The following is a 25,725-nucleotide window of genomic DNA, read 5'->3' on the forward strand; positions in this document are numbered from 1 at the left end:
GTTTTACTCATAGCAGACTCACCATATGCCTTTATTAACATTTCACACACTTTATTACACTTTATTTCATTTTTTACGCAAAATTTAATACAAATTCTTTGATCCATTTTTTTTAACAAACAAAAATCGCCAAGCTCGAAAAACACGTCTAACCTTAACGGCTGCCACTTAAGAAGTAAACAATGAATATTACTGAAAATTTTATCGTACTTCAGGGGCATGTGTACCAACATAATAAAAAAAAAATTTTACAATCAGACTCTCCAAACCCGCGAAATTTAAAAATTCCCTTTACTTTTTGAACACAGCTCGTATGTGACAGATTGCCTTTTAATTTTTTTTTTTTTTAATGTTTTATTATAATTTACCACTGCAACAGTTGTTGCAACAAGCAAATATGGTAAAAGAAAAAAGAAATAAAAGAAAATCACGAGTGGAGAAGGCACCCAATGGTGTCACTCCAGTAAGTTGCTTTCACGATAAGAGAAGATCACGAGGCCATCTTCTCTTCAATCTCCTTAGAGGATTACCTGGTAATGTGAAGGAAGATAGGTGTTCTATGAGAGGGTTAGGATGAACTGCTGTAGAGGAATGAAATTTGGAAAAACGTGTGTTAGGAAGATCTGTAATGAAAGGGATTTTGAGGTCATTATGGATAGTGAGGTTAGATACATAGAACGGAGCGTTAAGAAGTTTTCGAAGTATTTTTGAGTGTAATGCCTGGAGACGTAGTGAGTTGGAACGCTTAGTCGATCCCCATACTTCGATGCCGTATGACCAAATAGGTCGCAGTAACAGTAGATATAAAAGTCTTTTGTTATGTAGGTTAAGTTTCGAACGTTTGTCAAGTAGTCTGGCGAGAAGTTTGTAGCGTTGGTTAGTTTCTTGTCTTTTCAGTCTAGTATGGGGATACCATGTCAACCGTTTGACCTAGGTACAGTCCAAGGTAGCGTACTTTGTCCACTGTTGGTATAGGAGTTTGGTTCAAGATGATGGGAGGTAGGATTTTCCGTCTGAGAGTAAATACTATAAACTTTGATTTCGTAACATTGGTTTTGATTCTCCATTTGAAAAGCCAGTCCTGTAAGTGGTTGTTGTGTGTTTGCAGAGTTCGTGTAGCGATAAAAGGATCGGAATGAGGAGATAATATTTAAATTTTAAAATTAAAAAAAAAATATATGTTCTTAACATAATTAGGTAAACTGATAGTAGAAGATGTGAATAATGGATGCAGATAGTAATTCCATCTGGAAACACCCTAAATATTTCAGCCCAGCTGGCAGACCCAGAAACATCCTGCTCTTCTCACATCTCAAACAGTCAGAGATCAATGGAGGCAGCTTCTTACTACCCACTAACTTCACAAAGAAAGTCTCGTTTGAACCCCATTATGTAGATGCACAATACCCATCAAGAAATTCAACCAGGAATTCAGTAAGGTGTCAATGAAAGAGACGCAAAAATTTTTCTACGTATCTAAACAGCATTTTGATTTAATCAACAATCCAACGAGCACCACAAGATGGATGAACGATATTGGCGACTATTTTTCAATTTCCGGTCTTAATCTTAATAAAAACAAAGTTAACATCTTTTGATTGAAATCTGATTTACTCTTACATCAATCCCGAATGTAGCTGAGATCCACAGGCAATGAACTTGTAAATTAGGATGTCCATAAGCAATTAATTGGGTTAAACAGTTTAGTAATGAATAGGAGTTGCCAGTTGTCGGATGCATTTCTTGGAATGTTGTTCAGTGCAGCTGCAGCCTTGTAATTATAGGGTGAGATTCTAAATACATCAGCTTACACTAGATAGTGATGGCGAACCTATGACCCGCGGGTCAGACACTGGCCCACAATTGTTAGGCAACCATTTGTTTGTTTACGCGGGTTGATTTAGATTTTCTAATTGTGTGGAAAATTTTGTATTCTATCTGTATTTTTTTCAATCATGCATTGACACAAAAGCAATTTAAATGCTATCTACAGCCTTTAGTTTGATCATTACAGTTCTAAAACGCAAATGACGACAAATACTTTTGTAGTATTTGAAATAAAGCAAAAGTGTTTACAAAATATCAAATAAAATGTGTAATTTTACTCATATTTTGTTTGTTAAAAAAATCGGCAACCCAAAGCAAATAACCATATTTAGATTTTGCTTCAGATAAAACACACTTTTATAAGGTATTGTTCAGTTATATTTGTAAAAAGAGACTTCCATAGCACTTGTTTCGTCCCGTTTTACCCGTTAAGCCAACTGAATTTTAAAGGTGTTTAGTTTTGAAAATATTCAGTTTAAAATGTTTAAACTTATCTCTTGTGCAAATGGGCATTAGTGACCCAAGAGCTAGAACTAAAAAAAAATGAACAAAATTTGACCCACGACTCAAAAAGGTTCGCCATCCCTGCACTAGATGTTCGAAAAATTATTTATTTACGAGAGAAATTAAAAATTTAAGGGGACCTTTATATTTTAACGCAAATTTTACATGAAGTTAAGGAAAAAGGAGTGATACTTTTTGGGGCTACATCTTGCGATTATCATACAACTTTTGTTCTTTCATATAACATACTTTCATGCACACAAAACTAAATTGAATCAGCTATAATTGTTTTTTTACAATGAGACAGCCTTTATTCGCATTAATAGAGTGATGTCAAAGTACGCGGTACATAATGTCTGTCTCTGACTAATTGCTTAGTTGACCTAGTTCTGGTTATCCAATACTAAAGTACGGTTAATACATTAACTTGGTAATGTTATTCTGATTGATTCACTTGAAGTTATCTACTACATTTCTTCTGATAAAAAAAAAGGGATGTCTTATTAATTAAGCAAATTGCAGTTCACTTCTATTCAAGGCCCTTACTTACGTACTTCATGCTAGATGATTTAATTTAGATGTTTTAATGAACATTTATCGTTCACAAGAATAATTAATTTCGTTTGTTTTTTGTTTTTCAAACAATTGATAATACTTTAGATCTATTTTTACGAGAGATTATCCGGTTTGTTTATGCTTTTAAAGCAACAGCAGAACGTATTTATAAACTGAACCCTGAAGGTTACAATAGGCCCCAGACGGGTTTTCTGTTTGACGTAGAAGACAGACTTCCGGGACATCTCTCCATCGAACTAATCCTAAATCCTTCTTAATCTTAACATTCTTGTTCGATTTCACTTTCTTTATTTTATTTTTTATTTAGTGCGTACTTCTTCCATCTGGGGAAATGGCCGTCTGGAGGAAGAATTACCTCGAAATAAAGTATTTCCAGTTTTATTTGTTCTTTTATTAGAAAAATTTACTAATTATCCAAACTTAGAATCATGACCTCCACAAATTTTGGAGATAAAAAAGTAAAATAAAAGACATGTCTTCTACAGTTCCCTATTTACAAAGTGAACAATTACGCCGCCAGCGCTCTTGACAAAGTTTATAATTTAAAGTAAAAAGCTCTAGCAACAACTTAAAAGATGAACTTTTGAACTGTAGCGTAAAATTCGTTTGCGTAAACTTTACTTCTTCAGTTCAATTGAGCGTATATTTTATGGAATTAGTACTTATCGCAGAGGAAATACTTAACTTTCTTTAGGCTAACCAAACAATTGCTTTAAGAAAAAAAAAAAAAAACTTCTGTGTAGCCATCATCTAAAAGAACTTATTGAAAGGTTGAGTTGTGTCGAAGGTTGTTTTGAGTTCTATCCAACAAATATAATTTCTTTTCAGAATTGATTAACTTTTTTTGGAATTTTGAAATTCATTTCTTACACAGTGATAATTACAGTTACAAAAGATTTAGCTTCAGTCTAGGTTCTTCCATCGAAAGTTGTTTATACAGGGTGAACCAGTAAGCATTGTCCATAGGCCTACTGAGTGTAGTACACCTAAAGTGGAGTTCAATGACGTATTGGCCAACTTCATATTTTCCACTGTTCTTGAGTGACGTCACTTTAAATTTATTTTTTTTAAATCATTACTTTTTTCCAATAAAAATGTTATTACTCAGAAAGTTTTAGTCCGAATTCGATTCTGATGACACGGTTAGAAAGACAGGTAAATTTTCTAAAAATTGATACCATTTCGAAGCATAAGTTATTCTCCAAACAGCCTCAATATTCCTCCGGATGCTGGAAAAATAAAATTAATTGAAATTTTTAAGAAAATTGATCTATGTGATCATTATTCGACCTAGGTGCTGGCACTTTTTATAAAAGTTTCCTTGTTTAATGGGCTTTCAAACGGTATATCATTTTCCTGGATTCCTTTTATCTTCGTATGAGAAATTACGTTTGTTTTACAAGAAAACGTGTTCACGAGCACTCAACAGTGTTAGTAATCAAGTTGTTTAATTCATTGAAAACTCTTTTACATGGACCAGTAGTCAATTTTAAAGTAGAGGTTCTTAAAATAAGGTAGTTAATGGTTGCCAATTCCACTTCAAAAAAAAAAATCTGAACTCTGAAATATTTGAGAAAATGTTAGGAAATATTTTAAACAAGTACTATTTTTATAAAAAAAATGCATGTAGTTTGTATTTACTCCATAAACCTAGTACTTGTCAAAGTTAGATGTTTTTGCAACATACTGCTTCGAGCAAATTTTGACAACCAACCCTTTTAGTATTTTCCTGCTGGTCAGCTGTATTCGAATGATATTTTTATGAATTTATTTGATCACACTAATAAAATGGTTTAAATAATTAGACTGACATGAAAATGTTGTTTAACATACAACATAGAAGCAAAAATTTAAACTTAGTTGATGGAACCAGACTCGTGGTGCTTTGCTGCGATGTGAAAGGCAGGAGGGAGCTGAGTATCATGAAGGGGCAAAGTGGAAATGGTTAATACACGTCGTAGAGTGGTGGTGCTGAGTGGTTGGTGGCCGCCGGAATGGTTTCAAGCCATGCGGGTACCATCAGTCACTCTTACAGAAATATTTAATGAACTTTCAAATGAAATGGTAAATGAGGTAACGGTATATAACCTGGGCATTTAAAACCTTCCACAAATACTCTACAGTTAGTCTAGGGCGAAAATGGATTTTTTAATGCTGTTTATTTTTTTTATACTTACACGATTTAATTTTATGAATTACAGTAAAAGCTCCTTATTCACGCTTCCTTCATTCGCGTTTTCACTATTCGCGGATTAAAAAAATGCGACCCAATTCCTACATTCGCGGATATTCGCGGAAGTACACTATGATAATAAAAGGATTCCAATAGGTATCCAACCCAATATCCTTTGTAAATGCCGTCAAATGGATTAATAAAAAAAGTAAAATAGATCTTAGTATTACAACTTTGCCTAAAGTATGTTGTTAAATGATATCGCCGAGGACTTTGACATAAGCCGCCTTCGCCGCGATCGGTGTTTTTGAGAATGTAAACGCACAGAATGAAAGCAATTGTTCCTGATCCAGCAATAGAAAAAATGGAAGTGGCGTTGCCATTATGGATCGAAGACCGCAATCAAAAAAGGGTGCCCCTGAGTGGTCCAATGGTCCGGGTGATGGCAAAGTATCTTTACGCTCATTTTAAAGAACCTGATGGTAGTTGTAGTGGCAAGTTCAAACTTTGACTGCAAACAAAAGCTTTTAAAAACTGCCAAGCAAGAGAAAATTACAAAATTCTTCAAACCATTGCATAAGCCTTAAGATAATTAATCAAAATGTTCAAAAACTTCAATTAAATTGATTTTTTTATATATTAGTTTTTTTTTATTTTGTCAGCTAGGAACGTATCCCCTATAATCCCATATAAATTACCATTCCGTATTCACGGTTTCTGTATTCGCGGCATATTTATGGAACATATACCCCGCGAATACAGAGCTTTTACTGTATTGGTTTTATAATCAGGTAAATTCTGGCTAGTTTAAAATAGCACAGCTAACGATAAGCAGGTTTTGGTAAGCATAAAAGAAAGTTAATACCTTTTTTTTTTACCATACGATAAACCAAAATTTGGGTTAATAGTAACTGCCTAATAAATGAATATCAAGGCAGAGTTCAGGGTAAAAGTAAAATAAATCTCTATTTTTTCAGGCAACGTTTACTTCAGGTGACGTAAACGGAAGCGGATGTCCAATAATACTTTTTTTAAAGTTATCAATTGTAAAGTGATTTATATTTTTTCTTTTTTAGTGACTGATTCATTAATCGAGGGTGAAAAAATTATTGCGAATTTCAGTCATTGGGTTTCCTAACTTTCATCTTCTTTTGTAAATAGAGATCGTGGTTACATCCTGCGGTGCGCTCTGACCAAATGAGCAGGTCCACACAGCTCTGAGACGCAGTTTTCACGAAAATGACTCCGTAAGACTATCTTTAACTTTCGTACTTCTTCTTAAATGTCATTTTATTCTAATGTTTATTTCTATTAAAAGTGAAATTATTGCGAAAGATTATGTAAAAAAATGGAAGTAATTAAGTGAAAAATATAAATTCTAATATTAGGTAAAAAAAATCGAAAATTAAGGCAATTATATAAGTTTTTATTTTTTAGGGGAACGTGCGAGTGGCAGAATACAGGGTGTCCATTTCAAGACGGCTCAAATGCATTTCACGCTTAAACGGTTGATCTGAGCGAAAAATGGTAGAGGAAAAATTTGTTACCCTTCGCCTCTAGATTCAGAATATGTGACTTGATTTTAGATTTCTGCCCACATACGCGGGCTGTGTTTTCAAAGGTGCCTCCTCAGATACAGAGAGCAGTTGATAACCTCCTGGCTAACCTGGCTTGCGATCTTTGAAGGCACAGTACATGCTACACAATCTGCGTAAAGAGCATTATTTGATATAAGTTTGATCCTTTACATGAAAGATATTGATCACTTAAATATGTGGCAGGAGGTTTCCAATTTTTTTTTTATTTTTGGTAATTAAACGCAACTCTCCCAAAATTACTAAATAATTATTAAACCTTCTTGTTTGTAACAGATGTAAAATTAATTTTTAGCCATTTTGTGTATGCTTGAGAACATCTAAAGCTCTTAACATTTGATTTTTCTTAGAAAAATCCCTCGGAAAACTACTTATTTCCCGATATTAAGAAAAATACTAGCTTTACTGCCTTGGTAATATTTTTAGTAGACAGGGGATGAAAAAATACATAAAAATCACCTATCGCGTGCTCTTCTTTCTCTTTGATAACAAGTTAAAAAATTGAAATATGATTAATAAATACCAGATTTTGAAATGGCCTAGCACCTTTAATTTTGAAGATATCGAATTGCGGTTTCCGGTTTCTTTCACATTTTTTTATACTCTAAAACTGTGTACGTATATGAAAATGGGGATCAACTTACTTACTTACTTTTGGACGCGCTTATGCAGACAGGAATCTAAAATCAAGTCACATATTCTGAAACTAGAGGTGACGGGCAACAAATGTTTCCTCTACCATTTTTCGCTCAGATCAACCGTTTAAGCATGAAATGCGTTTGAGCCGTCTTAAAATGAGCACCCTGTATATTTGATCTCTCATTGAAATGTTTACATTCAGCAATAAGCTAGTTTAGTTCCTCAGTGTACAATTAGAAATGAAAAATAACGCAAGACAGGAAGTCGTGCGGTTAGTGTTGACAATCATCACAACTTAATTATTAAAATTATATACCTAGAGATTGTGAGGTCTTGTTTTGTTAAGAGTTTCATTTCCGCTTAGTTGACGTCATTCTTAAAGTTTTATTATTTAACTAAACCTTTTCTTTTTAATTCCTGGGAAGTGACTTTGTTTATTTTATTTATTTTTACTTCATAGCCATCAATTGGAAACATAATAAGGAAAACGTTAAAGCGGATGTGAGGTACTTTTATTAAAGTTAAGTAATTGAAAAGAGTTGGAGAATTTTAGTATTTCTTTGAAGTTTTATTTTAGTGGCACTCTTTATAAATTCTTTATTACAGTTATGACAGTAATAAAGAATTTATTTTATTGCAGTTTTAACTGTGAGACTGAAATTTAGTTTAAGAATTTCGAATTTTATTAATTTCAACCCTGATCTTCCTCTCTTTTGTTGCCCAAAATTAACACTCAGCTTATTCGACATTTCGTTGTAGCATATTGCTTGGGTTTAACCGTTAGCAGATAGTTTCTTAGTAAAGAAATGGTCTGTTAAAATGGTGTCGCTGTCAAATGCCAAAAGAATTTATTTCAAAATCATTTGGTCTTTTATTTTACGTAGAGGAGAAGAGGGCAATGATGTACAGGTTAAAGAATGATGCGAGTTAGTAAGAAGTATATGACTGTGGGAATAATTGTGGTAAGCCTTCTTCACTAGTGGAACTCTGCCGGAAAAGAATTGTTCAAATAAGATCTACAGTCGTCCCCACTGGAGCTGCGGAAATGACAGGAAGATTCCTCTTTGTTCTGTGCGGAAATCTGGAGAACAAAAAGACACCAAAAAAGTAAAAGAACTTTTGTAATGGCAAAGCGGTTGTTTAATGTTTACCAGTCTATAACCTCTCTCAGGAGGTTACACTTTATGAAGAAATCAGTTTGTGTAAACGACAGTGAATTTGCCTTTGTGAATGCTAACCATGCAACTTTCCTTTTGTTGTGGTTTTGTATGAGTGCTGAAAACGTTTTGTCAAATTGGAATATCTGAAGCTATGAATCCTTTTGATGCAAAAATTGCTTCTTGTATCAGGTGATTTATTTTTGTATCGTTACAGTGGTAACAGTGGGTACGTGTAGTTTCGTTCTGTACAAAATTACACAGTTCAGAGCTAGTTGGCCGGACCGCCATTTGGCAATTTTCTCGTTATATATCCAAAAAATAGGCAGCTAACTCATCATTTGAATTGAGGTCTTGTTTTTGTAATCTTTAAAACCTGCACAGTAGTCTTGCCACTAGTAACGTCCAGTTCGAGTTAATTATTAAACTGTTATTTACTGTTATTCTTTCAACATTTTGATTGATTTATTGTGTTGTTATTGTTTTATAATTGAATTACAGATTGCAAAAGCGAGACGGGACTTATGAAGAAGCTTATTGTGCCCATAATTGTATTATATTATGACTTTATTAATAATTACATTAGTTAATAAGGTCTAATAATGAGAAAATCGAATTAATAGAAACATAAATCAACTTGAACATTTTTGGTGACCTCAATATTCAATAACATTCTTGGAAGGAGATTAACTTCAACTTGCTCTGAACAGCAATAACTGTTCAAAATAACAGCTACCTTGTTTAGAAATTGGTGCTCAAATTGACAGCAATAAATATTAAAAATAACTTAAACCTTCTTGTAAAGTTTTTGCACAATAAACTGTCAGATTGAAACCTAAAAAAAAGTCTACCATTAAGTACATTGAACTTTTCCTTTACAGATACATAATTTTGTCGTCCACCAACATAATGGAGTTGCAGTTAGTTGCTGAGTTGTGCGCATTTTGTATGAAATTAGGGATAAAAATGATACTAGCCAAAAGACCTGTTATTATACTGGACTTTGATCACCTGTATTTATGGTTGCCAACTGCCCTTTTATTGGAAAGGACAGTCCTTTTTTAACACCTGGTTGTCCTTGTCCTTTCTTAAATTAGGTAAGGACGCTATTTGTCCTTTTTTCAGATATTATTCACATAAATCTAATTTATTTTATTGTATTTTTTATTTAAGTTCTGACTTCCGAGACTTCTTCATTTGGCGTGTTGTTTTTCTGTTCTAACTGAACTGAATAGGTCAAACAGGTTATTGATGTATCGATGAACAAAATGCAAAAAATGGTACTGGAATTGATGATTCTGATTAATTATATTCTAATGGTAGGTGAATTTCTTTCATAATGCCGACGCTGTTTTAAGGCCTACTTTTTTGCAATTAATCAGAGATTTCTGCATCAATTTTTAAAATAACCCCTATGCATTGTATACCTTTCGAAAGGTGATTGTAAGTAGATGTTTTTCATGAGGAGTGTACGTTTTAAACTTATATAATTTTTTGAGAAAAATGTATTCGAAAGTTTTTGGAAAAATATTAGAAACTTGCTCTTCCTTATGTTTGGGCCACAAAGTAAAATACTTGATATTATTATTTTGAAATATAAATTAGCTTATTTAAAAGGAAATTTAACCTTCTTTCTAATGAGCTTATTGAAATTGCTGTAGCTTTAACAGTTTGAGAAATATAGACAACTGTTTGCTAAAAAGTAGTAGTACCTTGAAAAAACATAAAATTAAAAATATCTATAAAACAGAGCCGAATCGAACCATAGTTTTTATTGAATATTTTGTTGCAAATGATGCCCAGAATCGCCTCCCGAAGTTACGGTAGTCTTATGCTGAACACCCTTTATATTCCCGGGCCCCAAAATCCTGTCGACGGCCCTGTACGTACCTTATTTTTTTAGGGTGTCCTTTTTTAGAACTTTATAGAGTTGGCAACCCTACCTGTATTATACAAAATATTGAATGATAAATCAAATCCGACAAAATCAAGATAAGCTAAACACAGTTTTGATGCCATGGAATGATGTTCCAAAATTGTTATATATTCCTAAATTTACCGGAAGAAGCGATTAAGTCATTCCCTTCAACAAAATTATATTTCCTGTCACTGCAGATTTTATTATATAAACATTTCTTATGTTTTAGGTGGTTACCCACGTTTGACAAGTGGCTTAGCATTACAGAATCAAAAATCTTTATCTTTTGGTGATCCTATATTCGATCCGACAACATTGAGTGTTACCGTCACGCCAGGAGAAACTGCACAGCTTCCCTGCAGAGTTAGAAATCTAGCCGATAAAGTTGTAAGTCAATTTTAGAACATTATTAATTTTTTTTTTTTTTGTAAACTTTATTTAATTTTTGAAACCTGTAAGACTTGGCGGCCTTTTAGGTTAAGCTGATTCGAAAATTTTGTTCGTAAAAAGAAAACACAACTTTTATTTTGTCTATCATTTCTGGTCTTTTACGAGTTATTGTTCCTACGTTTAAACGGAAACAATGTTTTAATTTCCAAAGAACGGAAAAAGACAGGCTTTCGCTTGAGTATCTTGTCTGTTTTGATGTTGATAAAAGTTTTCAGCTAGCAATAATGAGGCTTTCTTTTAAAGATGATCTTTTAAATAGAGTACAGAATTCTAGGTGGCACAGTATTTATAAGGAACTTTCTTTTGATATTGGATCTAACCATTACATAGAAAGATAGTAATAGCTGGTTTTTTATTCCAAATATAAATAAAATTAGAGGTTCTTTATTTAATTTAAAATTACAGAGTTGGCCGTAGCGACCATATCAGAGTCATTACACAATGTCTTAAATTTATAAATATGTATAATAAGATACAGTAGGGGAGAGGGGGGCACATTTAAACAGAATTTACATTTTCTGTTACAGAGTGCACAGAATCGTATTATTGAACCTTTTTATTTTGTTATCTACAACTTTCAAGTCTTCTTAACAGATCTGTATCAATAAACAGTTGGTACTTTACATACATATCTATATTTTTTTAATTTAAAAATTGTTGTGTCAAATGTTAATATCTGCCCCAATGGTGGGGTAGCTTTGAACACAATATAAATTAGAAAGAAATGATATTAATTTACTCTGAATCTACCTTCTATCAGTTATTTCTCTCGCTACTACATTACTTTGTAGTACCCGAAGAGATGGGTTTAGGAAGTTTGGACAAAATATTCGGTTTGTTGCGCTTCTTAATGTAGGTTCGGACCACTTTCCCCTTCTCTGCGATTAAACAAAAAAAAAAGTCACAAACTTGCAGGTCGGTAGGGCACATTTTAACTGTGATGTTGCAAAGTGCTCCCTCTCCTTCCATAAAAGAAAAACATGATATCCAACACTTTTTGCAAGCAAATATTTTTATAATAATTTTTCCTCTTCTTTTGGGATATTTGAAAGAAGGAATTGTGTTTGATCAAGAAATGGTGACTCTAACACCAAGTATCTGCCCTTTCTAGGGCTTTCTTGGAGTGGAAACCGTATTTGAATTAGCATCCATTTAGATTTTTTTCATTTGACGGTACGTTACACAAGATGATCTTGGACACAATTAGAGGAGAAGGATTATTCGCAGCGAGTGTTGATCCTTGGCTAGCTCCAAAATATCCATAGTAAGCCAGGATCCTGTCTTATAGCAGAGCCATTTTCAAAACATCAGGGGTCATTATTGGAAGTTCTGTTGGCTTCAGAGACTGGTTATTTTTGTTACGAACTGCCGGATAATTCTTAAGATTTCCTTAATTAAGAGCTTAGAAGTTATCTTATGTTGAAGGGCTAGGATACTTTATCAAGCATCCTTCCATTTTTTATTTTGTTTTGAATTTGGAGGAGTTTTTCTCACAATTTCATGGAGGCGTTTAGCTTTTGCGGGCCAAATGAGTGGTGAACTCTGTCAGCTAGCTAGCCCACTCTTTCTAGAATTTCCCTAGAGAACCTGGATGAGAGGTTATATCACAGGATGTGTGGTTACATGAGAGGAGAGGCTCAAACAGATCTATAGGATTGGCAAATAACTTCGTTCGGTTTTTGAGGCTGGAATAAATATCAATTTTTTTGATACACAGAATAAATTTTAATCAATTACACATACATTGACCATTCTTATTGATAACTTCTTGCCATCTTTCCACCAACTTCATTATACCACGTTCGTAGAACGTCTGTGGCTTATGTCGACAAACCAATCAAAATGTTTTTTGACAGTCTTTTCTTTATCGAAAGTTTTTCCGTTCATGGAGTTCTGCAACTATCGGAATAAATGATAATTAGAAGGTGCCAGGTCCGGTGAATACGGAGGATGAGGGAAAACGTCCCAGCAGTTTATTCTGAGTGGTCAATGACGCATGCGGTCTGGCGTCATCGTGGTGGGAGACGACACCTGTACGATTTGCTAATTCTGGACGTTTTGTGCGGATTGCATGGTCCAGATGGGTTAACTGCTAGCAGTATGCAGTTGAATCAATTGTTTTGCCTGACGGTAACCGCTCGTAATAGATGATACCTTTATAATCCCACCACACTGAGAGCATAATCTTCTTCGGATGCAATTCCGCCTTCAAGCTTGTTTGCGGCGGCTCACTGCAATGCTTCCATGATCTTTCACGCACTACATTATAGTAGGCGATCCATTTTTCATCTCCCGTTACCATCCGCTTTAAAAATGGGTATTTTTTTGACGTTTCCGCAAGGAATTGCAAATGGATATGCGAGTGGCTAAATTGATGTCGGTTAATTCATGCGGTACCGAAACCTTGAGCCGAGAAACGTATCCCAGCCGGTGCAAATGATTTTTGGAGCTCGTATAGGATATGTTAAGTGCTATTACTATCTCTCTCACCGATTCGCTTGGATCTTTATCGATTACGCCCTTGTCATCATCTGAATTAATCTCGGTCGGGTGACCGGAGCGGGGCGCGTCCTTAATGTCAAAATCTCCAAAACGGAATTTGGCAAACCCTTTTCGGCACACGCGTTCTGTTAAGGCATCATCACCATATACACAACATATCTTTTTATGAGCCTCTGCAGCTCGTTTGCCTTTTATAAAATAATATAGCAAAATATGTCGAAAATGCACTTTATTTTCTTCCATCTTTACAGCTACGCAGCAAGCGCAATAGTAATGTTTGTTAAACCGAAATCCATAGAAAGGTTAAGCTTAACATAATCTTTCAAAGGAACAATCGAGTTGTGCGCTTGCGCCGAAAGTAAAAAAAGAAAATCGGAATGAATCTGTCCCAAAATAAAAACCGAACGAACTTATTGGCCAACCCGATATTTCGGTCGTCCTGCAGTACACTGCGTTATTTAAAAAAAAACAAAAAGAAAAAATCGTTGATGGAAAGGAATTCCAAAACACAAAGGCAAACTGTAACGCAAAATAATACAGAATAAAAGTCACGAGCAATAAAAAAGAATAACATCAACAGAGAGTAAAAATATGTTCCAAAATTTTTATTAAAATTTACGAGTATGTTCTGCAATAAACGGAAAACATTTTGGGGTCTGACAGAATGAAATATTGAATTTTAGTATGCCGCGGGCAGCAAAGAAGTTGCTGAACACTGTTCTGTACCTTAGGATGGCTATTTCTTCTGCCTTAATGTTATCTTCTTACCCTCCTTTAGGAAAGGAAGTCAATCATCGACTTCTTAATTTTCACTTCCTGGCGAATGGATCTATTTTTGTTTACTCCAGTAAGTTTTGAGCTAGTCAACACAAATTCTTTTATTATTTCAGTGAAAAAGAGCAGAAAGTTAAGAATAAATGTTGATTTTAATTATTTATTTGAAAGAAAGTTGTTCGGGGGCTTTCCTCGATGTACAGTAGGCCTTCGATAGAGTACGGCACACTGGCCTCTTATGGAAGCTTAAGAATATTTTACCAGCCACGTTTTATTTAATCATAAAATCTTACTTGTCCGACAGATACTTCCGAGTGCAGGATCTTCTTTCTCCCCACTTAAACCTATCGACGCTGGAGTTCCACAAGGCAGTATTCTGGGTTCTATTCTCTACTCCATTTACACTTCAGACATACCAACTGATCCTAACACTACACTTCTCACATATGCAGACGACACCGCCTTACTATCTACTAATCATGATCCTGTAATAGCTCACAGAGATCTGCAATCACATCTCTCCTCATTAGAACAGTGGTTCAAGAGATGGGCTATAAAGTTTAATGAAACTAAGTCGCAAAACATCACCTTCACTCTTCGTCGCATTACTCTTCCTCCAGTCTTCTATAACCTAACACTTCTACCAGTAGTGAACGTTGCCCGCTACCTTGGGCTTTACTTAGACCGAAGACTTTCTTGGAACCCCCCCACACTAGACTTAAAAGAACAGAACTAAACATACGCTATCGACTACTTAAAAGACTCTTAGACGATAGATCAAAACTCTAGACAACAAAAGACTGATTTATACTTCTATTTTAAAATCTACCCTGGCGTATGGAATAGAGCTGTGGGGTTCAACCAAACGCTCCAATCTCCAAAGGATTCAATCGCTACAATCTAAAATACTTCGAACTATCGTAAACGCTCCATTTTATGTCTCCAATCTGACTATATACACTGACCTTAACATTCCTTTTATCACTTAAGTTGCTAAAACACGTTACAGTAAACTCCACTTCAGCCTGCAATCTCATATAAATCCTCTAGCACAAAATCTATCTCCAAGAACTCTTCCTGATAACCCGTCAAAACATCTTAAGAGACAGTGGCCTCGTGATCTCCTCTCAAGTGAAGAGAGTGACTAATAGTCTAATGTTTTGGAGTGTTACCACTGGGTAACTTCTCCACTCATTTACTTCTACTGTTCACTGTTATCATTGTTACTTATAGCGCTAACGCGCTGATTGTAGCACAATAAACGACATTACACAATGTCTTAAATTTATAAATATGTAAAGTACTAAATGTTACAAAGAATTTTTTTTAGGAGGGTCAGTTGATTGAATGCATTTGCTTAATATTGAACTATAGTCGGCCATTAAGCTTTTGTTATGACTACATTTGCCTCTGATTTGAATAGATGAAAGGCAGCAGTATTAATAATTATGAGATGTATTCTGGATGCTAGTTTCTATTTGTTTATTCTTCTACTTCTTTACTCTCTACTTCATTTATTTATGGAAAACGTACCACTGTTGTAAATGGAAGTACCGCCATCGCCAAATTTTTGCAGTTTAGTTTCTTGAAATAGCTACAATCTGCTTTATTGCCACCTGCAGTTTTTGCCGAATCACATACATTTCATAGTTATTATTTATGATAGTAGGGTATTTAAGATAATAGTGGGGGTAATGGCTAATTATAAATTACCACAAAATAATATCAATAAGTGCAAAAGCAGCTTAAAAAATGGCCGACAGATTACAGTAATGGTAATAAAGGGAGATTCTATAAAACTATGGCAGATCAGTTACCTAGACAACCATGGTTTAAGGGGGACTGTCACTAATAAATGGGTTGTTACGACAATAAGCAGGCTGAGAGCGAACCACGCGGTGTGCGGATCGTATCTACACAGGATCAACAAAAGGTCCTCTCCTCTTTGCGTAGATTGCAATGAGGAGGAGGATTTCAAACATGTAATAATGATATGTCCACGTTATGTGGTAGAAAGGAAACGAATGTTTGACGACATATACTGGTATTCAGATGCACCATTTCGCTACGAAGACAATATTCTCCACCAACATCTATGTGCTTAAGTCTATAGCAGAGCTAGCAATGAAATATGGGGTGTATTTAAAAGTTATAGCCGATTAGAATGAATGCAACAAAATGATTAGAGAAGGATTACGTGATTTTAATTTCGGTTAAGCTATAAGGATGGCAGGAATATAGAGTACTGATCCATCCATTAGTTGTAAGGTTTATGTAAATAGTTGTATATAGTAGAGGGATGAATGTGTGAAGCGAATGTATTTATAAGTAAGAATGAAGAGTGAGTGATATTCTAGTGATAAGCACCTAGACGATGCTGGCTGTATGGCGAATGCCAATGCCAAAAAAAAGGCACATAAAAACTCAATTTGATTAATATCACGATCAGCAAATTCCTCTTTACTAAAGTAAGAGAAAGTAATGCAATTCCCTAATAATAATAAACAAAAAAATTGTTGAAGATTCCAAATTTACAAAGGCTATATCAGCAATATTTTTTGTAAGCTTTAACTGTCTGAATGAGAATGTATATATAAACCAAGATTAGGTTTAGATTTGTGGTTATTACCACAGGTATCTATAGAGATTTGATTCTACAGAAGATGACAGGCTTTTCTAAAAGCATTTTGATGCTTTGATCTCTCTACCATGTCCGTTGGTTTTGTATCCTTTTGCTATTACCTACCACACTACCAGACCGTCTCAGGACGTATATTGGAACGCCATTTGCTACACCTGACGTGCTGATAAACACAAGGTCAAATGTGGTGCTGTATTGCTTCAATTCTAACGCAGCTTTATCTAAATTATCTTCAAATAAGTTTCTTACTGATCAATATTTCGTGTATGCTTATCTGCTTACAGTCTTATTTATTCAGTAAGACAAATGACAATTAATATTTATTTTTATTTAAGTTAATAAAGCTTAGTTTGCTGTGTAAACGGGTTTTAAAGAAGCATTAAGTATCTTACTATACATTTTAAAATAAACTAAATATTTAAAAAACATATATAAATATTGCAACGGTTTAACAATGCAATGAAAAGTTAAGTAAAGGGTATTTTAAATCCGTCAGGTTGACGTAAAACAATTGTGACCCATTTTGCAAGTCTGACTCATCACAAAATATTTTCAAAAAAACTGATGTTTTTTGTTTTTAGAAGTATGATTGAGACAATTGTTTAGTACATAAATGTGATTTTGAATTATTATTCATTTTAATTATGTTTCATCTTGTAAAATCACTAACATGGCACCCCAAAAACGAGCATTCAAACAAATTGACTTGAACGTGAGGTGCAAAATATTAAAGCTATTTCTCATCAATGTTCAAAACTGACTTTATCAAAAAAAAATTTGTACGTAGCTTTTCTAGTCTTCAAATCAGTTTTACGGAAGAGCTACTACATTAACCACCTTTGCCTTCGGGTCTTAAATCATAAGAACAAATTAGGTGCACTCTCCGTTATATCTCTAATACCACAATCAACTCAAATCTAGATATTTCTTAAGTTTTTAACTTACCATTATGGCGACGTAACGGCTTCCACCATTGAATGGTCGTCATTTACTCCATTCATGTCATTGGGTCCTCATAAGTGAGTACATACTGAGCCTGGTACATATACAGGGTGAACCAGTAAGTAATGTTCCGTAGGCCTACTGTGTGTAGTACATCTAAAGTGGAGTTCAATGACGTGTTGGCCAACTTCATATTTTCCACTGTTCTTGAATGACTTCTCTTTAATTTTTTTTCTCTAAAATCCTTACTTTTTTTTTTGCAATAAAAATGTTATTACTCAAAAAGTTTTAGTCCAAATTTGATTCTGATGACACGGTTAGAAAGACAGATAAATTTTCTAAAAATTGACACCATTTCGAAGCATAAGTTATTCTCTAAACAGCCTCAATCTTCTTCCGAATGCTGGAAAAATAAAAGTAATCGAAATTTTTAAGAAAACTCATTAGGTCCTTACGTGATCATTATCCGACCTAGGTGCTGGCACTTTTCATAAAAGTTTCCTTGTTTAATGGACTTTCAAACGGTATATCATTTTCCAGGATTCCTTTTATCTTCGTATTACAGAAATTACGTTTGTTTTACAAGAAAACGTGTTCACGAGCACTCAAGAGTGTTAGTTTATGAAGTTGTTTAATTCATTGAAAACTCTTTTAGATGGACCAGTAGTCAATTTTTAAAGTAGGTTGTCTTAAAATAAGGAAGTCAAAGGTTACAAATTGCACTTTAAAAATTTCAATTTCCAATTTCCATTTGTCTCAACCTTTTGCGCTGGACACCTAAGAGCATCAAGAAGTCTCTTTCTTGTGCATGTCACTTGAACATTTTGATCTCAATAAGTCGAGAAAAATTAAAACGAATATCCTAATTGTGTATGATAAATAAATACAACATTTTTTGAAAAATTATTTCTCCTTTCCTTGCCAGCATGTATTTTTATATATTTTATTTTGTTGGCCAACAATTTGGCTTGTGTTTGGTTTAAGGTTGCCAAATAAGACACAAGTTTAGTATAAACAACTTCCATTTTAGTTCAAAGGCTTTTTTGTCACGCAGTAATGAAAATCAACGCCATAACTATTTCAAGTTTTTTTTTTGGTTCCTGAATAATTTGTGGAGCAGAATAATCATCAATTTTTTGTCGTGCAATGTTAGGAACTTCTTGAACTGGTAACTGTCTATGGAAGAACTAAACTAAAGAATGGAAAAAGTCGCGTCAAAATATCTTTTAAGTCTTAAGTCTGAATGGGAAATAACCAAATGCTGATAATTGGTAATAATATCATCATGGTTTTCTTTTCTACCTTCTATAAACTTGCTGAATTCTCTTCGTCAAAAACAGTGTCAATGCATAAGAAATTTAGTAACAAAGAAGAAATAACACTCAAAATTTAATGTCCTGGTGTTAAATTCAATTATACTTTGTTTCCTGCTTCTGAAAGATTACGCCCTTTTGGGATATTCAATAAGGCTAACTTGGAACTCTCACCTCAGACTGAACAAAAAAATGGAGACTAACAGACCATTTCACATGCTATCAAGATATACAAGAAACTTACTTTGTAACCTGTATGGATCTGTGAATGTGGAATTCATTCTTTACAGAATCCAATTCTTTACAACCCAAAATCCTTTTAAAAATCATCAATGCGGCTTATTTTGTCTCCAATTAAACCCTACATAATGATTTTTTTAGTTCCCTTCGTGTCCGATCAAATAAATCTGTCATCACAATCCTCTTGAACAACAGTTTTCAAGCGTAAAACTTACTCAATACTGAAACGTCGGTCTTCTTCTTCTCCCTCGGCGCTACAGTCCTGAAAGGACCATGGCCTCCTCAATCAAGGCTCTCCACTGAGCTCTATCAAGAACCTTCAATCTCCACCTTCGCACACCCAATTTCTTTAAATCCCCTTCGATGTCATCTAGCCAAATCAGTCTTGGCATAGGCATACCACTTCTTCTGGTGCCTCCGAGGCCTTCCATACAAAATTCGTTTAGAGATTCTGTACTTCCCATCCTCTCTTTTTTAATTTTTTTTTTTTTAATGCATTCAACAATAATGTCTGCTTCTCCACAGAGAGTTTGCAGTCCCAAGTTGGTGTGGATTCTCCATCATTCTCCCTCGTTCACAGGATCATATATCTTCCACAATACTTACCCTTCCCATACTCTCAAGACAGTCTTGCTCTCTCTTAGGTCAAAACCTAGCATTCGCTTCCATAAAGCACTCCCTGTCGCAAATCTCGCTTTTATGTCCACAAATGTTTCATTTCTTTTTATTGCCAGAGACCCAAAAAACATTTAAACGCCTCGCTCGACATAAATTCGCGTTCCCCAAGACGAACATTTTCGGGTCTTCTTACTTGTAGCCGCGAGCTTCTCACATAGGTTGTCTTAACAGCATTGAAGCGTCAATAGTCTCGCGATTGTCTGTACTAATTTCAACGCAACGAAGAGATACCACTTGGTATTTTTTTAAATGTCATTCGTATCATTTTATTCTAGTTTCCTATTTGCATGTAACTTTTACTGTTGCAAATAATTAATTGAATGATTTAAAACAAAAATTATTTAATTTCATAAACCTGAAGCTGCAGATTTAATTTATTAACATATCTTTTAAAAAATAAAAAATGATTGTTGATTTTATCTGAAAACTCTAAAGCATTGTCTCACCTTCTATAAAATAAAATCTAAAGATACAAACGTAATTCTAACTAAGAAGGAACAACTTCCTTCGACAACTACCGGAATTTAAGAGCTTTAAGTTATGCTTTTTACTTGTTAACGATGACGATTACATTTATACCTTAACACTTTTTCTGTAACTTTAAAAATGCGAAGGTCAAGTAAAGTTCTTCTTTAATCCGCCATTTTAGCTGTAGTACGTTTCTAACGTCAGCATATTCGATGTCTAACCGAAATTCAAAGTTTGTAGAATGTTAGTACATCTGAAGTGATTTCTTTACAGTAGGGCTTTTCGCTGGCACTTGGGCCAAAGGAATTTATTTAAAAGTTTGCAAAACATACGTTAGATGTACGAGTATATGCCACTTTGGTTTGAAATTATTCTTCATAGCTCTTTTTAAATACACCTGTAAATAGCGTTAGAGAAATTAGTATGATTTTTAATATTTTTACAGTTCTGAAAGGTTCAAAAATATTGGCGTTTTTGTTCTTGTGTTTCTCAGTAATTTACGCCAAAATTCCTTATTCCTGTCCAAGAGCATCTTTCTACTATATTTTCAACTGAAAGCTCCATTTATAAGAATAATTTTTTAAAAGAATAGTTGTATCTGTTTTAATAGTCCAGACTGGCACAAGGCCAATCTGTGGATGAAGAGAAGGTTGTTCCAGCAATTTAAGCAATGAAATAGATAAGATACTATTTCGGTTCGTAACTTCTTTTAAGACTTATATTTCTATAATATTAATGTTATTATTTATTTCTTTGTTTCATTTATGCAACAAATCGTGCAGAATTAATTACTTAGGCCCAAAATGCTGGACAATATCAATGATTTAATCATGTGCATGCTTGTTTTCGTTCATTGTAAAAGGTTTTCTAATCTTCATCCATCATTAGAGAAGATATCTATTAAGTTCTATGCAATGCTTTGAGGCAAATATCTAAGCCACAGATGGCCCTTTTTCCCTACTCTGAATAGACAACTCTAACTTGCCTCCTATTCTCACATTCAATCGTCACACTGGGTAACTGGTCACCAATCTAGTTACAGTCAGTACTTTTACAAACCAGTTCAGGCGAAATTTTTAAAGTTTTCCTTCAAACTTCGTAGATCCTCAAGATACTGTGCCCTGACTGTGTCAAGGTCTTGCGAAGGAAGTCTCCACACTAACTTTCATAAAGGAATCCATTTTTTTTTTTAATGCGAGCGCTACTAGGATCCTTAGATAATCGCAAGGCCTTAAACTTCTATATAAATCTCTTCGACTGAACGCAACAGTTAAGTTGGCGACATATCATTTCCAATTATTTGAATTACTACTCTTTTATTGTGGCAGCCCATTAACTGCTAGAAATAGATAACTCTGGAGCCTACGATGGTTTGAAAAAAGCCAGCCTTTGCCATGCCTCAACTTTTTTTTTTACACCCAGGATTCCTTAATGCCCATGAACCCAGAAAAGATGGTTCATTGCTTAATAACTGCCCTAGTTCATTGACTTTGCTTCTATATTCCCTAATCAGCTTTGATGATCATTCTGTCGTCTTCACCCACTATTTAAGCAGCTTGTCTATCCGAGAAAATACTTATTGCACATATCTGTTGATCTCTAGTTATTTCCAGTAAACCACGCTTTTGCATCGCTATGGCTTCTGCTTCAAAAAGCTGTCAGTGGTCCTTCAGATCTTTCGAAAAAGGTTGCATTCTTTTCTTTAAAAAAATCTTTCATTATGGTTTTATATTTTGCTTTGTATTGTGACTGTATCAGTATTGTGACTGTGCCATATTTTTACAAATTCAGCTTTATATAGCAGGATCCTTTAGCAGGATATATTCTTTCTAGGCCTTCTGAGTCCGAAAAAGTAGTTTTTAGAAAATTGTTTTTTTTGTACGCTTGTGCATTTATTTTAAAAACTAAAAAAGCGATTGAAGCTGAAACATAATGTTTCGATTTGTGTCTACATAAAAGCCATCTTTTGCGATATTTTTTAAAAAATTCCTGAAATGGAAATATCAATTTTTGAAATCAGAGTTTTCCACTTTTTCTTTTTTTTTTGAGGAATTTATTAGATGGAGAAAATATTTTCTGTCAATTTTAGAATCATATTGTATACCATCGAGGCCGACAATTTTTTTTTTAAACATTTTTCGAGAACAATTCGATTAAAGGAACATCAAAAAGTGATATAGGTTGCAGGGATTCACTCTAGAGAACAGTTTTTTGAAAGATGGTCAGTCCTATGTCCTGTATGAAGGAGAAATAATGATGTTTTTAAAATTTTGAGTTTTAAAGACTATTCGACAAACAGTAGTATCAAATTGCTGAACAGATTCTTTTTCATATTCCTAAAATGCCGACTACGGGTTGTCTATTGATTTCATAAATCCATACAGTGTAGTAAAATTACACATCCAGATCAGAAATTATTATTTGAATAACTTAATCTGGTAAAACTTTTTAAAGGGCATTTTGGGGATGGAAGAAGTAGGTTCTTTTTAAAATATCATATCAGTATAGTCTTCAGTTTAAAGATAATATTATCAATAATTTTATCAACATATTTTGAAATTAAGAGTTTAAACAAAAAATGTATAAATTTTATTGAACGACATGTTGAGAGCTCGCTCCAGATTTGGTTTGTTTTTTGTTTATGTGTTGAAGAGCAGTTTGTGTTATGGATAGAAATCGATATGCGTTTTACTCGATTAGCGGAGTGAGGAGTTAATAAACGTTTGGATGCGTATCGGGAAAATGTTCCTAACTGGAATCTGTGGCCTTCATTCGTTCAAACAGGAATACCTCCCCTGTATTGGGGAGTACGCCTTGTCATCACCCCTCTTGACCATTAGTCAGTGCTGGGTAGGTATGTAATAGGATTGACCTAGACGAGTTGGTTAGAGATTGGGCATAAAAGCAGACATCAGTTGAAAAATGAAATTCACCATCATTGTATCCACCACATGTTCCAATCATTTTATCCCACAAAATAACCTTTCTTTGGTTAGCTTATTGGGGTTTTGTTTGTACGGATTGTAGATATGATAAAATCCATTCGTTCAAATAAAATAATAAATGTCTATTTATTGTATCCCTGGCTGGTTTCGGGAGTTCATCCATCACCAGAGATAGATTAATCTGTTGTCGAAGATTTTGACTTCACTTATGTCCCCGTCTAGCACTAAACTTGCTCACTCTAAAAATATAACTAAACATGCGTGCTACGACAATAATATTATTCACTACTAACCACATTTTCAAAATGTTAGTTTCAAAGGGCTATTTAAAAACTTTATTCATTTCACTTATGCATCAATTTCCCACTAAACTTGCCGAGTAAGGGTACGTTTACAACGGAGCTGTGAGTATAGATGATAGCAGAGATGATAACTGATAGAGTAAAATATAATCGCTGATTAGTGTGCACAACGGAGCTGTGATACATGCAACATGTCGATTAGTGAAAAAGAGTTTTTATGTTCACCAGCAACAAAATGGAATATTTTAAAGAAAAAACGCTTTAGAAAATATCATGTACTTCCCATAAATAAAAAACGAAGTACTTTGGGCGAATTTCACCATTTATATAAGGAACTTAGAAATTATCCGGATCGTTTTTTTGAATATGTGAGGATGGGTCCACCCACATTTTAGAAAAAATAAGGTCAAAATTAAGAAAACTTTGGAAAAATTGTCATGGAAATCCTATAACCATAGAAGAAAAACTAGTGATTACTCTTAGGTAAGTAATGATTTTATTAAAAAAAAAACAAATAAATACACATGAAAATAAATGTAAGCACGATTTAAAAAACAAAATATTGTTTAAAAGTAAATAATAAAATAATAACCAAAAATAATGAGTAAAGACAGCACTAAATAATTTTTCTACGTCCATTTTGAAGCTCCAATACTGGAGTTCAGCTAGCAGAAAAATGAAAAATTCAATTCTATCATCTATGCTCGTTTATAGCAGCGAGTATGAGTCACTAGTCGAAGCTTCGTTGTGCACGCTCACATAAGAATGTACTAGGTTATTCTATAAGCGCTGATGCATCACTGCTATCATCTCCGCTATCATCTATGCTCACAGCTCCGTTGTGAACGTACGCTAAGGGAGGTCACGTGGTGTGAAATGTAAGTGTAACCTCCAACAATCAAGCGTAGCCTCTAACAATCAAATGTAACCTCCAACAATCAAGTGTAGCTTCCAACAATCAAGTTTAACCTCCAACAATCAAGTATAACCTCCAACAATCAAGTGTAACCTCTAACAATCAAATGTAACCTCCAGCAATCAAGTATAACATCCAACAATCAAATGTAACCTCCAACAATAAAGTTTAACCTCCGAAATCAAGTATTACCTCCAACAAGCAAGTGTGACTTCCAACAATCAAGTGTAACCTCCAATAATCAAGTGTAACCATCCGCAGCAAGTGAAGTGCGTAAGTAAAGTCGAAAACTCTACACCAAACTAACTCTTACAATGGATAAGCGTCCGAAACCGGTCAGGGATACAATTAACTTGCGTGCTACGGCGGAGAAAGCAAATATATTTTTCAGCAGCTCGATATTATTTTAAAATCCTAGTTTTATTTAAGCAAAAAATAAGGTGGCAAAATTTTTACTGACCAAATAACGAACGCCTTGCTGGGGTGTATAATTTGAAGCGGGATGCTTCGGTGGCTTCTACTAAAAGCCAACAGCTTGCTGTTTTTTTTTGGCGATTTATGACAGAACGAATTCATCTTATCCGCTTTAAAGTTTTCCTGTGCTTGTGCAAAGTTACGCTTCTACAGCAGCATTCAGTAATGCTGAAAGGGTGCTCAATATAATGGCAGGTTCTCCAGGTTTCTGAACATAATTAGCGTTGCAAGATTATCATTTTCTTTCGTTGTTAAAAATAGGTAAATTTAAAATTATGTAATTAAAATCAATGGGGAATTTGTAATTAATCAGTATAAACCCTGAAGATGACCCAAAAGCCTAATAAAAGACGGAAATTGGCCATAGTTTCTCTTCCTAAAAAGTGAAATCACTTGTCGTAAACATTTTTCTTTGAATCTACAAAACCTTCTTCATTTATTTTTTAGTTTTTCCTAACATGGCGGCATGCCAAAAAATTACATACGTTTCTGGCTGTACTAGAAAATAAATAAAATCTACCTTTCACTATCAGCTGTTTGTTGCAGAAAGCCAAAATGTTGTTTTCTTAATTTCATCCATTGATTGTGGACCACGTTTCCACGACAGATTATTCGCAGCAAATTTTATCTACTTTTAAACAGATGATTTTTCTTCTATCTTTGTTTCTTAGTAAAACTGTCCAAACCTAGC

The 25,725-nt window shown here is 34.2% G+C and overlaps 1 protein-coding gene across 2 annotated transcripts in view; it reads left to right on the forward strand.

Annotated features, from left to right (window-relative positions):
* The window catches only part of LOC141457220 (zwei Ig domain protein zig-8-like), a 275,027-nt gene that overhangs the window by 86,244 nt on the left and 163,058 nt on the right, over positions 1-25,725 (forward strand). For both annotated transcript variants that reach the window (XM_074133885.1, XM_074133886.1), the window contains exon 2: positions 10,619-10,776. In XM_074133885.1, coding sequence (XP_073989986.1) covers positions 10,619-10,776 — 158 coding nt within the window. The remainder of the gene's footprint in view (positions 1-10,618; positions 10,777-25,725) is intronic.

Source organism: Rhodnius prolixus, unplaced genomic scaffold, assembly GCF_049639745.1.
Source record: "Rhodnius prolixus isolate KJV_2025 unplaced genomic scaffold, Rpr scaffold_10, whole genome shotgun sequence".
In the NCBI taxonomy this organism is placed as follows: Eukaryota; Metazoa; Arthropoda; class Insecta; order Hemiptera; family Reduviidae; genus Rhodnius; species Rhodnius prolixus.